Source organism: Ochotona princeps, chromosome 20 (assembly GCF_030435755.1).
Source record: "Ochotona princeps isolate mOchPri1 chromosome 20, mOchPri1.hap1, whole genome shotgun sequence".
NCBI classification, from domain to species: domain Eukaryota; kingdom Metazoa; phylum Chordata; class Mammalia; order Lagomorpha; family Ochotonidae; genus Ochotona; species Ochotona princeps.
In genome coordinates, this window is record NC_080851.1 from 38,601,824 (window position 1) to 38,615,417 (window position 13,594).

General features: G+C 45.3%; 1 protein-coding gene across 1 annotated transcript; it reads left to right on the top strand.

The window, feature by feature from the left end:
• The first annotated feature begins 708 nt into the window (after positions 1 to 708).
• Positions 709 to 2,184, top strand: LOC131482759 (zinc finger protein OZF-like). The gene has a single exon (XM_058678162.1). It carries the CDS (start codon positions 709 to 711, stop codon positions 2,182 to 2,184), a length of 1,476 nt encoding a protein of 491 aa, XP_058534145.1.
• Positions 2,185 to 13,594: the final 11,410 nt, after the last annotated feature.

Genomic DNA, 13,594 nt, shown 5'->3' on the forward strand with positions numbered 1-13,594 from the left:
TTGTTCAGGTAGCACAGATAGGAAGCCACTGGAGTGATCAAACTGGGACAGGAGACAAAATAAAGAAACTTGTCTATTCTCAATTCAACTATCATTGAAAGACCCGCCCCACATAGGTCATTTCAAAAGATCAAACACAATAGCCTGGCCTGTTAGCCTAGTGGCTAAAGTCTTTTTCTTGCACACCTGGGGTGCCATATCAGCAGTGGTTTAATCTAAGCAGTCCTTGTGGCTCTACACCTGTGTGGGAAACAAAGCTCCTGGCTCCTGGCTTTGGCTCAGCTCAGCTCCAGCTGTTGCGGCCACTTGCAAAGTGAATCGGTACACGGAGGATCTTCCTCTCTGTCTCTCCTGCTCTCTGTATATCAGACTTTCCAATGAAAATAAAGAAGTCTTAATAAAAAAAAAAAAAAAACAAGCAGATACTTGGGGGCTCCAGATTCTCATCACTCCTCCAACGAGGATGAAGCAACCTGAAACATGAGAAAGGAGCTCCGAGCTTGGGTATCATGTGCAGTGGTTGGCATTGAGAATGTACTGAGGGAGTTTTACTTGCTAAGTGACCGGGTGAACTTGAAAGAGTGGAGGGGGAAAGCACATCCCATGAGGGAGAGCAGAGATCGGGTGCCTTTTGAAAAGAGAGAGGAAAGGGCCGTGGTTTATTTGAAATCTTTTTTTTTTTTTTTTCCCTCCAGGAAGCCTGGTAAAATGGCATTTGAGAGAAAGGATACCTTTAATGTCCCTGAGAACAACCTCCAGAATGGGGAAAATCTCATTCAGCATGACAAGATACACATTTGTCAGCAGTCTTTTGAGCACAGTGAGGAAACAAAAAGCGGGAAGAAAATGTTCCTTATGTGCGAGAAAGATTATACCAAAGACTCATGTACTGAGCCACTTGGCAAAGTGGGAGAAACAATTCATGTTGAAAAGCAAATATTCCAAAACGATCCTTGCTTTGGTAAATATCAGCAAACACAATCAGGAGAGAAACCCCATGAACATTTCAGCAGTGAGAAATCTCTTATTAATAGAATTGACACAGGAGAAAATGATTATGTGTGCGATGAACGTGAAGACATTTTTTGCAAAAAACCAGAACTCACTGGAGGTCAGATCTTTCACACTACAGAGAAGCCATATGAATGCCGTGAGCCTGGAAAAGCCATTTACCAGCAGTTATCTCTTATTAGACATCAGAGAATTGACACAGGGGAAAAACCTTATGAATGTACTAAGTGTGGGAAAACATTTTCTCGTAGGTCAACCTTAATCACGCATTGGAGAACCCACACTGGGGAAAAACCTTATGAATGTGGTGAATGTGGAAAAGCATTTATCAGGCAGGAGAGTCTCCATAGACATCAGCGAATCCACACAGGAGAAAAACCTTATGAGTGCGGTGAATGTGGAAAAACATTTTCTCGGAAATCACACCTAACCTTACATCAGAGAATCCACACAGGGGAAAAACCTTACAAATGTAGTGAGTGTGGAAAGGCCTTTACCAACCAGTCAGGTCTCATTATACATCAAAGAACACACACTGGAGAAAAACCTTATAAATGTGATGAGTGTGGAAAGGCCTTTAATAACCAGTCAGGCCTCGCTAGACATCAGAGAACCCACACTGGGGAAAAACCTTACCAGTGTATTGAGTGTAAAAGAGGCTTTTCCAACCAGGGACATCTCATTGAACATCAGAGAATCCACACAGGGGAAAAACCTTATGAATGTAATGAGTGTGGAAAAGCCTTTACCAACCAGTCAAGTCTCATTAGACATCACAGAATCCACACAGGGGAAAAACCTTATGAATGTGATGAGTGTGGAAAGGCCTTCAACAACCAGTCTGGTCTCATTGAACATTGGAGAACCCGCACTGGGGAAAAACCTTACCACTGTATTGAGTGTGAAAGAGCCTTTTTCAATCAGGCAGATCTCATTAAACATCACAGAATCCACACGGGGGAAAAACCTTATGAATGTAGTGAGTGTGGAAAAGCCTTTACCAACCAGTCAGGCCTCGCTAGACATCAGAGAACCCACACTGGGGAAAAACCTTATCAATGTAGTGAGTGTCAAAAAGCCTTTGCCAGTCAGTCAGGCCTCATTAGACATCAGAAAGTCCACACCGAGAAAAACCTTATGAATATAGCGAGTATGAAAAGCATTTTCTCATAAGTGAAACCTAATCATACATCAGAAAATCCACACTAGGGGAAAACTACAAATGTACTTTGTGTGGGAAAGCCTTTACCGACACTCAGGTCTCATTTTAAATTAGCAAATTCACAAAGAAGAAATTAATGAATAATGATTGTGAAAAAACATTCCCCTACCCCCCCCCCTTTTTTTTAGTATTTGTGCTCTAGTGTGGAAAAATTCATACACAAATAAATATTGAGTGCAATAAACGTATCACTGCATTGACTGAAAAAATCCTTTACGGAAGTCACTGTTCAGTAGAACATCAGAGCTTAGGAAAAACAAAATCATGTAAACAGAAAGATTAGGTACCATAAACCTACTTTCATGGTTTAATAGAGCATACAAAGTTTATGAAACCTGCATTAGCAAAATTGCAAACAGAAAACAATGTAAAAGTATAATGGATGTGGAAAAAACACTTTGAAATTTCTGCTAATTTGTATATAATCCTTTGTTCTGAGGGGGGGAAACGTGAATGAGTTCTGCTTTCAGATTTTATTTTTGACAATAAATGCTCAGTTCATGACACTTGTTTCAAATGCCGTCCTTATCTTTTCCACAGAAATCTAATGTGGCTTTTTCAGAATCTCAATATTCCACAACCTATTGTGACTAATCTTGGAATCACAGCTAACTGATGCTTATGGCAATTGTAATGATACAGACCCAGTTTTACAGGATGAATCTTGTTCAGATTGAAGATTCTCTTGTGACCTCTGGCCAGATGTGCATCCCATACAGCCATTGTCTCTCCTTGAATACTCTACTATGGGAGATTGCTCATGGATCTCTGCCTGGTCATTCATGTGGAGAGCCATAGGCACATGGCTATTTTCCTTTCCTCCGGGGAATTCCGTGACAGTAGTCGGCTAACTCGGACTCCAACCTGGCCTGTGTAATCGGCATGTAGCCAGAGTTGTGGATTGTACTCCAGTTTCTCTGTCTGTGGAGGAGCTGTGCTAGAATTTCCATGACAAGCAACTCAGAAGTTAAATGCAATCCTCATCCTTTTGGGTGGAAGTGCTATTGAGACCACCCTTCTAGCTTCCTCCGTTTTGCTCTATAAATGCTTTCAAATTCTCCCCAATTAATGGACATCCCCCACCAGTGTCCGGTGGTTGTGCAGCTGAAGAACCCCATAGCCTCACCCCCAAGTCGTCTTGGGCCTACTGGTCACGAAACCCCTAAGGTGCTAGTAAGTATATGCCAGATACGTAAGAATTGTCTGGCATCAGACTCTCGGAGTTTATGTGTCAGCTGCCACCACTACTGCTCAGATTCACACTGCTTTTGCGCATGATGGCTTTCCACAGCAAGTTTCTTGCCATTGGATGAGCTCTTCCACTAAATGCCAGTCTGCCTAAGATCTTTCAACTGTGAGAGTGAGCAGCAGAAGCAGTACTGTGGCATAGCCGGTTAGCTGTCTCTGAGGTGCTGGCATGCCAGTTGGGCACCACTGGTTCACTTCCTAGTTGATCCACTTCTGATCTTGTTCCTGGATTCTGACTTCACATCAGCTCAGGTACTGCAGTTCAGCCATTTGAGATGTGAGTCAATGGATGGAAGATATCTCCCTGCCTCTGGCTTTTTCATTATAACCCTTCCTTTCAAATAAGGCACCCACTATGCAGCTGTGCAAAGGCCCCAAGCCAGGTGACCTGACACCCACTGCACCCTTTGCTCCAGGGACTTGCAGACCCAACAGGCACCACTCGGACTGGTCTAGGACCTAGGCCAGGTGATATAAACCCTGCCAGACATCTAGCCACTGGGGCTCATGCCCAAGTACATGGCCCAAGCTTCCAGGGTCCCACCAAACCTCCCGCACCCAGGGCACAGGGGTCCAGCACCCACCTCCTCCTGAGTGCATTACTTGCCTCATCTCATCATCCATCAGCATGTGCTGAGTCTAGCCTGTTTCCATTTCTAGGTCAGGCTGCTGTGTGCTGCAACCTAGCCAGGCCCAGCATGCCCCCTGTCTCAAGATCCCAATCCTACAACCCGTCCTGGTTCTCAGATCTACACGTGGATGGCCCCTCTCTACAATAAGCTGATCCAAGCTTGACACATAAGGCACAGATGATTTTATCACTCAGAGTGAGTTGAACACCATGGTGGTGTCACCAGGCTTAAATTTATCACAGGGAAGAAGTCATTTCCAGGATGTGGGAATTCTTGTTACAGTGGGAAATTGTGTGTCTGTGTGTGTTTTCTAATCTACACCCCATCCAGTTTCTTAAACAGTGTGTGGTGTCGTAAAAGTCATTGCGACTTGTGTGATTAACCGCTTTGTATACAGTTATATCATCATTCCAGACCTTTGTCCTCCCTTCCTAATGGTGAGAAAGGTTGAACTTCAAGGCCCCTTAGGACTTTTTGTCTCTTCAGTCTTCTCCCTGCGACTGCCACTTTTTTTTTCCCCATGGGTAAAAAAGGCTAGGGGGGGGGGGTTTCCAGGAATTTAGGACAAGTAGTGAAGCCAACCTGAAATATGTTTCAGTTGAATAAAATTCTCAGAAAAAACTGGGTTTGTGCTAGAATTTTTAAGATTTTATTTAATTACTTTTGTTTTCTTGGAAAGTCAAATAAACTGAGAAGAGACAGAGAGGAAGATCTTCTGTCCAATAATTCACACCCTCAAGTGGCCTTACTAGCGAGAGCTGAGCTAATCTGAAGCCAGGATCCATAAGCTTCTTCTGGGTCTCTCATGTGGGTGCAGGGTCTCAAGGATTTGGGCTGCCTTCGACTTCTTTCTGAGGCCACAAACAAGGCGTTGGATTGGAAGTGGGGCCGCCACTATTAGAATCGGTGTCCATATGGGATCCTGCTGCATTCAAGGCAAGGACTTTAGCTGCTAGGCCACTGCGCCAGCACTTTTAAGAAGTTAATTACCGGGGCCCGGCAGCGTGACGGCTGAGTTCTCACCTTGAGCGCACCATGATCCCATATGGGAGCCGGTTCCAATCCCAACAGCTCCACTTCCCATCCAGCTCCCTGCTTGTGGCCTGGGAAAGCAGTTGAGGACGGCCCAAAGCTTTGGGACCCTGCATCTGCGTGGGAGACCCGGAAGAGGTTCCTGGTTCCCGGCTTAGGATTGGCTCAGCACTGGCCCGTTGCGGCTCACTTGGGGAGTGAAACATCGGATGGAAGATCTTTCTCTCTGTCTCTCCTCCTCTCTGTATATCCGGCTTTCCAATAATAATAAATCTTTAAAAAAAAAAAAAAAAAAGAAGTTAATTACCAAGCCAAGCACAGTTGGCTAGTGGCTAAAGTCCTCACCTTGCTTGTGCCAACATGTCATATGTGTGCTGGTTCATGTCCTGGATGCCCCACTTCCCATCCAGCTCCTTGCTTGTGGTCTGGGAAAGCAGTCAAAAGCAGCCCAGATCGTTGGCACCCTGCACCCATGAGGGCCCTGGAAGAGGCTCTGCACTCCTGGCTTCGAATAGGCTCAGCTCCGGCCACTGAAGCCACTTGGCGAGTGAATCAACAGATGGAGATCTTGCTGTTACTTCTCCTCTCTGTATGTATGACTTTGCAAAAAACAAAATGCATCTTTAAATGTTTCTTACAAAAAGGTAATTACCAGAAAAATGTGATAATTCTGAATCCATTTCAAACTGATTTCCATTCCTTTAGAAGAGGATGCACATGGACAAAGGAATTGCCACGTGAGGGTATAGAAAGATGGAGACTGTGAGTTGGCCAGGGAGTGACCTCAGGAGAACCCAAACCTCACTCTTAAACGTTGTCATTAGGACCACAAAAAAAGAATTACTGTGATTCAATACATATACTTTATTTTGTAATGGCAATGAAAGCACACTCTTAATATGTAACTATCCTTCTGATAGTCAATGAGAAAGAAGCCACCATCATCAGAGCAACACAGAAATCAAAGGTTATGACTTAGATGTCCAACACATAAACAACAACAACAATATATCAAACATGCAATCGAAGTACTGATCTCCAAGTCCCAGAAAATAAACACCCAAATCCAGGAATAGTAAGGGAACATTTAAAATGAACATTGGTGAGGAAATCAGTAAACTCCATTTTGCAATACTGAAGATAAAGGAAGCATTAGGGCCCGGCAGCAGTGGCCTAGCAGCTAAAGTTCTCGCCTCGAATGCACCAGGATCCCATATGGGCTCCGGTTCTAATCCTGGCAGCTCCACTTCCCTTCCAGCTCCCTGCTTGTGGCCTGGAAAAGCAGTCGAGGACGGCCCAGGGCACTGGGACCCTGCACCCGTGTGGGAGACCCGGAAGAGGTTCCTGGTTCCCAGCTTCGGATTGGCGCAGCACCGGCCGTTGTGGTCACTTGGAGAGTGAATCATCGGACGGAAGATCTTCCTCTCTGTCTCTCCTCCTCTCTGTATGTCTGACTTTGTAATAAAAGTAAATACATCGGGGCTCAGCAGCGTGGCCTAGTGGCTAAGGTCCTCGCCTTGATCCCATGTGGCCACTGGTTCTAATCCCAGCAGCTCCACTTCCTCTCTATCTCTCCTCCTCTCAGTATATCTGACTTTGTAATAAAAATAAAATAAATCTTTAAAAAAAAAAAAGTAAATACATCTTTAAAAAAAATAAAGGAAGCATTAATTTTTAAATAGAAAAACAAATTTAATAAACCATTAGCTAGATCAAGAAGAAAAGTAGACTTAAGTACATAAAATCAAAAAGAAAAATAAACATAAGAAAATTGCTCTCACGGAAGTACAATGCACCGGGGCTGCCTGTGACAGAGTGGGTTCTGCCAGTGCTTGTGGTGTGACCATCCCATGTGGATGCCACTTCAAGTCCTGGCTGCTTCATTTCTCATCCAGCCCCCTAATGCACATGGGGATGCAGAGGAAGGCCCAAGTGCTTGAGTCCCTGTACTGATGTGGGAGAACTGGAAGAATCCACTGACTCCTGGCTTCAACCTGGTCCTGCATTAGTGATTGTGGTCCCTTGGAGAGGGATACAGCCGATGGAGATCTCTGTTTCTTAACTCTCCTTCTTTCTCTATAACTCAGCCTTCCATATAAATAAAATAAACCATTACTGAAAAAAAAAATGGATCATTAAAGACTACTAACACTAATTATAAACAACATGTTAGAAAGGATTAATTTTTGGATACATACAAGCATACCAAGCTAAATCAAGAAGACATTAAAAGTCTAATAAGTGCTCAGCATCATAACTTAGTGGCTTAAGTCTTTACCTTGCATGGACCAGGATCCCATTTGGACACCAGTTTATGTCTCAGATGCTCCACTTCCCTTCCAGCTCCCTACCTGTAGTTTGAGAAAACAGCAGAGGACGGTCCAATGCCTTGGGACCTTGCATCTTCAAGGTGACCTAGAAGAAGCTTCTGACTTTGGATGAGCTCAGCTCTGGCCATCGTGGCCACTTGCGGAATGGAAGGTCTTTCTTTTTTTTAATTTTTTAAATTTTTTTTAAAGATTTATTTATTTTTATTACAAAGTCAGATATACAGAGAGGAAGATCTTCCGTCCGATGATTCACTCCCCAAGTGAGGCACAATGGCCGGTACATACCGATCCAAAGCCGGAAACCAAGAACCTCCTCCAGGTCTCCCACGCGGGTGCAGGGTCTGAAAGAACCGGGCCGTCCTCAACTGCTTTCCCAGGCCACAAGCAGGGAGCTGGATGGGAAGTGGAGCTGCCGGGATTAGAACCGGCGCCCATATGGGATCCTGGGGCTTTCAAGGCGAGGACTTTAGCCGCTAGGCCACGCCGCCGGGCCCGGAATGGAAGGTCTTTCTCTCTTTCTCTCTGTAAATCTTCCTTTCCAATAAAAATAAATAACTCTCAAAATGTAAACAAAACAAGCTTGGGGCTCCACCTGATAGCCTTTTCTGTGGCCTGGGAAAGAAATCAAAGATGGCTCAAAGCCTTGGGATCCGGCACCCATGTCAAACCTGGAAGAAGCTCCTGGCTCCTCATTAGCTCAGTTCTGGCAGGTCTAGCCATTGCAGCCACTTGGAGGGGGAGTGAGTAGACGGAAGAGCTTTCTCTTTGTATCTCCTCCTCTCTTATAGCTGCCTTTCCAATAAACAAACAAACCTTCTTTTAAAAAAAGAAACTGACAAAACAAATAGTAAGTAACAACACTGAATCAGGAATAAAAACTGCAAACAAAAGGTCAATACCAGGTATCTTCACTACTAAATTCTACCAAGTTAACACCAAATTTTCAGGCCCGGCCCCATAGCGTAGTGGTTAAAGTCCTCACCTTGCACTCCCGGGATCCCATGTGGTCACTGGTTCTAATCCCGGCAGCCCTGCTTCCCATCAAGCTCCCTGATTGTGGCCTGGGAGAACAGTCAAGGACGTCCCAGGGCCTTGGGACCCTGCACTCGCATGAGAGACCTGGAAGAGCTACTGGCTCCTGGCTTCGGATTGGCTCTACTCCGGCCATTGCGGTCACTTGGGGAGTGAACCATCAGAAGGAGGATCTTCCTCTCTGTCTTTTCTCCTCTCTGTATATCCACCTTTCCAATAAAAAATAAATAAATCTTAAAAGAAAAAAACAACACCAAATTTTCTAGTTATTTTGAAAATTTGAGAGAAAACACTTTCAAACATTCTGAGATTAACAATATTTAGACTTCAAATTTAGACTGAATCAGTAGTTGGGAGATCTTAACCTACAGCTGTGATTTACAATGAAAAAAGACAATGGAATGACTCAGTCATAATGCAATCTCCATTGCAGTACGGTAGGACAGTTGATAGGATATCATTAGTATGAGGACACTTGATTGGATATACAAAACAAAGAGATATTTGCAGACAAGGGTATGGAAATAATTGTTGGGTTCCATAAACAGATTTATGAAAACTTGGAAGCTCTTCCATATGTCTTCCCTTATCCTGTGTGACCCTCAGTCTATTAACAGCATGAAGCCACTAATAAACTTTGGGGCAACTGACCATCAGTTGGTAGTCCATGTGTGTTATTACCAGCGTTGCGTACTAATTACATCACTGCAAGACAGCATGCACAACACAATTAGTCTTATGTATATATATATACTTCTTAACTGTTCTTAATTCTACAGATCCCAGAAATCTAGTTAAAAATAATCATAGACCAGTATACCTGATAAAAAATAAGGGTAAAATTCTTGGACCCAGCGCAGTAGCGTTGAATGCCACTGGAATGCCATATGGGAACCCGTTCTAATTCAAGTGGCCCAGCTTCCCATCCAGCTCCCTGCTTGTGGCTGGGAAGCCAGTAGAGGATGGCCCAAATCCTTTAGACCCAGCATCCACATGGGAAACCTGGAAGAGTTCCTGGCTCCTGGTTTTGGATCAGCTCAGCTATGGCCATTGCGGCCACTGGGGGAGTGACCCAGCAGATGAAAGATCTTTCTGTCTCTCCTTCTCTCTGCATATCTGACGTTAAAATAAAAATAATTAAATCTATAAAAAAATACATAAAGGTAAAATTCTTAACATAATATATATAAAATGAATTAAACAAAACACCAATACTATCACAGATGATAATCAAGGTACATCTAACCACAGGAGGTAGAAAATGGGGTAACAGGATGGGGCGTCTTGCTCAGATCCCGGCTCCAGCCACCACATGCACGTGGTGAACTGTCCCCGGGCCTGCATGGACTCGTCAAGGCAGCAGCACCCAAATGTGCATCCTGAATAGGCTGTGGGGTCGGCCGGGCTGCAACATTCACCAGCTCATACAAGGCCAAATGGAAGGCCAGACTGCGCTGGGCATTGGCCTAAAACCCAAGGGCATGTATGGGAACTGGGTCTGGGAGTGGATCAAGTAGAGGAACTTGGGAAACTCCCCTAGTGAGTCATACCTCTCGCTGATGAACATGTGGTCCAGACCTGGGGGTCGGACAAGCTGGGTAAAGTAGCTCCAACAGCTGGCTAATGTGTGAATTGGTAATGGAATGGGATGTACTGGGTAGGACTGAGCAAACCTTTTTTATTTATTTATTTATTTATTTATTTTTTAGGACTGAGCAAACCTTAACCTACAAGCGAAACTAGAAACCAGGAGGGAGCACAGATCATGCTGAGCTATTTCACCTACTGGTCTGCGTGAGCCAGGGATGCTAAGCTACAGTGTCTAAGGCAGAGGCCGGGACAGGAGAGGGGCTGAGCCAAGCTGAGTCAGAGCAACCACTGGCATGCACATGATCTATGGCTGGGAACAGGCCCAGTGAGGAGCTAAGGGGACACCCTAACTGGGTTGAGGTTCCCACCAAGGGGTGCATGGGTTGGAATGGGGGCTGCGTTCTCATCAGTAAACGGTTGTAGTCTCCCTTGGCACAAGCGTGCACTGGGACTGGACGCACCAAGCCGGGCAAGACCCCAACAACGTCTGGTGTCCTGGAGGATCAGGGTAGATGTGGGACGGACTAGGCTAGGTCTCAACCCCTACTGAACCATGTGTGAGCCGTATGTAGGTATGGACGAGCCATGGCTGGGCTGAAACATCCAACAGCAAGAACCAGCTTGGGTTGAAGGCCAGCCAAAAAAAGCCACTGTTCCTGCTAGGACAGGAGGTGAACTAAGTACGGCTGGCTCATGGATCTCCTGGTATGCACGAAATCTGGCATTGGGAGAGGTTCTGATGGAGGAGCCTGGGCAATTCCTGCGGCAGGACACAGACCCTGCAGGTAAGCACAAGAAGCATGATAGGAAACAGCCCAGAATAGGCCATGGAGTTTCCCAGGGCATACATTTGGCATGGGTTGGGGGCAGACCAGGCTGAATCAGTTCACATCATTAACTGGCAAATCCGAACACCAGAACAGAGTGTGGGTCGAGCCAGGTTCTGTTACAAGAAAAACCAGTCCACAATACAGAATGCTGAGGTGAGGTTGCCTGTATTGGTTGTGACTGCAGCGCCCGTCCACCACGCATGAGAACCAGGAAGGGAGGAGGCACAGCCAGCAGGGGAATAAGGGGGGTTCCCTTGCTCGATTGCTACTCCCACTGGACAAGGTGAGCTGGGATGGGGATAGACCAGAATGGGCAAAAGACCAGATCAGGGAAAAGCCAAGTTGGGCGGATTATTCCTACTGGTGCAAACAAAATTAGAGTGGGTGAGGGTTGTTTGGGCTTAACCACAGCATCAGCTGGCAGAAGCTGGCACTGGGGGCTAATTCTTTCAAGTCAAACCACAGAACCACCCAAAGAGTGCATAAACCGGGATTGAGAGAGACCTGGGAGGGAAATAGTGGGCTCCTCCATCTTGGGTTACCACTTCCATGGGAGGGCACGAAAATTAGGACAGTGGCTGGGGTGGCTAGACAGAGGCACTCAACAACATCCGTGGAGCTGGATAGTTGAGCTGGTTAGATGGAACTAAGCTTCAATACCCATCGACATGTGCGAGAGCTAAATGGGATGTGGGACAGACTGGACTAGTCTGCTGCTCATACTGGCAAATCAGGGTAGGGGGCAGGCCTGGTGGGTTATTGTTAGTCACTCCAACTAGGCTGCAGCACCCACTGGTTTATGTGAGGGCCGAGTATGTGCTGGGCAGAACTAGGCTGGACTGCAACACCCATTGGTTCCAGTGCAAGTCGGGGCTGAAAGCAGAACCAACCCAGCAATTGCAACTACCAGCTGATCGGGGCAAGGGACTGTGGTGGGTCCTGTATTTGCTAGTACATACAAGAATCTGGTCTGGGAACACCTCAAAATTTCTTTGGAGACCTCCCCAATCGAAATGCTGGACTCAGAACCTTAACCAAGAAAAGACAGAAGACAGAACAGGTCAATCAACCATCTTAGGTATATGTTGGCAGTGAAATACTGGGTAAACGGAGACTCCATGATGGACTATGTCAATCAGTGGATTCTTCAACGACCTCATCGTGCTTGGAGTGGCGAGATTGGCAGCGATTCATAACTGGTGAACCATCAAAAACACTTGAGCAAGTACGTCAGAACATGCCCCACATCCAGAACTTGGGGTGGGTTGGAGACTGGGTGGGGCTTCTCCCTCAATATCCCCTTTACCTCAGATATATGAAGGAAACAATACGGAAATAATAGTCTTACCCCCCCCAAAAAAAGAAAAAAAAACAAAAATGGAGTAACAAACGGAAATCATCAAACCAAATATTTCACAAAAGCAAATGGAGGATAAGCATCATTAAAATCATAGAAAACATTCAATAAAATTATATTTATTTTATAACATACATATATATAAGCTGAGCAAACCTACAAATACTTAAATATAGTTCCACATACCTCAACAGAAGCATACAGATCTATTTCCTCTAAGATATGAAACCAAATGAGAATGCCGCCTAAGGAGACATGCGCAAGATGACTGAGAATCATTAGACAGGGCAAAGAACAGAGAGCAGATTACAGAATAGGATAGAGGTCAGGAAGTGAAAAGGGAGGTTCCTGGAGATCCCCTAGACACAGGGAAGAGGTGACAATGGCAGAGCGGTGTTACAGGGAACGGAAATATCACCAGCCATAGGTGAGCTGTGATGCGGACTCCAGTAACAACCAGGGATCCAGCCGCGGACACAGATCAACCCTTGCAGGAGCCAGGTTGCAGCTTGGGTTCCCATGGGGAACTTGCGAGGTGAAAGCAGGCTGGGAATGGACAAACCTGCTGTATGCTCTGGCCCAGCAACAAAGAGAAAGGGAACTGCAGATTCTGCGGGGCAGACTGGTGGTGGGTCGGAGCTAACAACACAGCGATCAAACACCAGAGTGGGCGTGTCTCCAGCTAGTCACACCAGGCTGATTCCACGGGGAGGACAGCGCCAGTTTTGCATCCTGCAAGATCTGTGTGGTGCCCGATCAGAAAGCCAACAGCCCCGGCTCTCCAGCAGTGCCCCACTGGGTGCCACCTTGTGTGTTTAGACAAGATCAGTGTTGCCAATAAACCAGTTATCCGGGACAGTTGGTATCTTCCTAACCCAGGACACTGATTGAACATAGAAATTGACTTGTAGACCTATAGGTAATACATCTTAGGTATCTGCACTAAAGAGAAAAATCCACCAAACAGGATTGCAATGTCAAAAGTTAAAAGAAGAGATAGAGGTGCAATGAATATTACTGAAGACTCCCCAAGAAAGGAACAAAAGCCTTTACCACCCTTAGAATTAACTGAGGAAGACACTGAAAAAAATGGGAACACAGAATTCAGACTTCTTATAAAGCTTCTGACCAACAATAAGAAGTACATAACACAAGAGTTCAAAGAATTTAAAGAATTTATCACACAAGAAATGAATCAAATGAAAGCTGAGATTTCAGAAGTTGAGAATACAGTGGAGCAAATTAAAAGTACAGCGGACAGTCTAAAAAATAGAATGAATGAAGCAGAAGGAAGAATATCAAAATTAGAA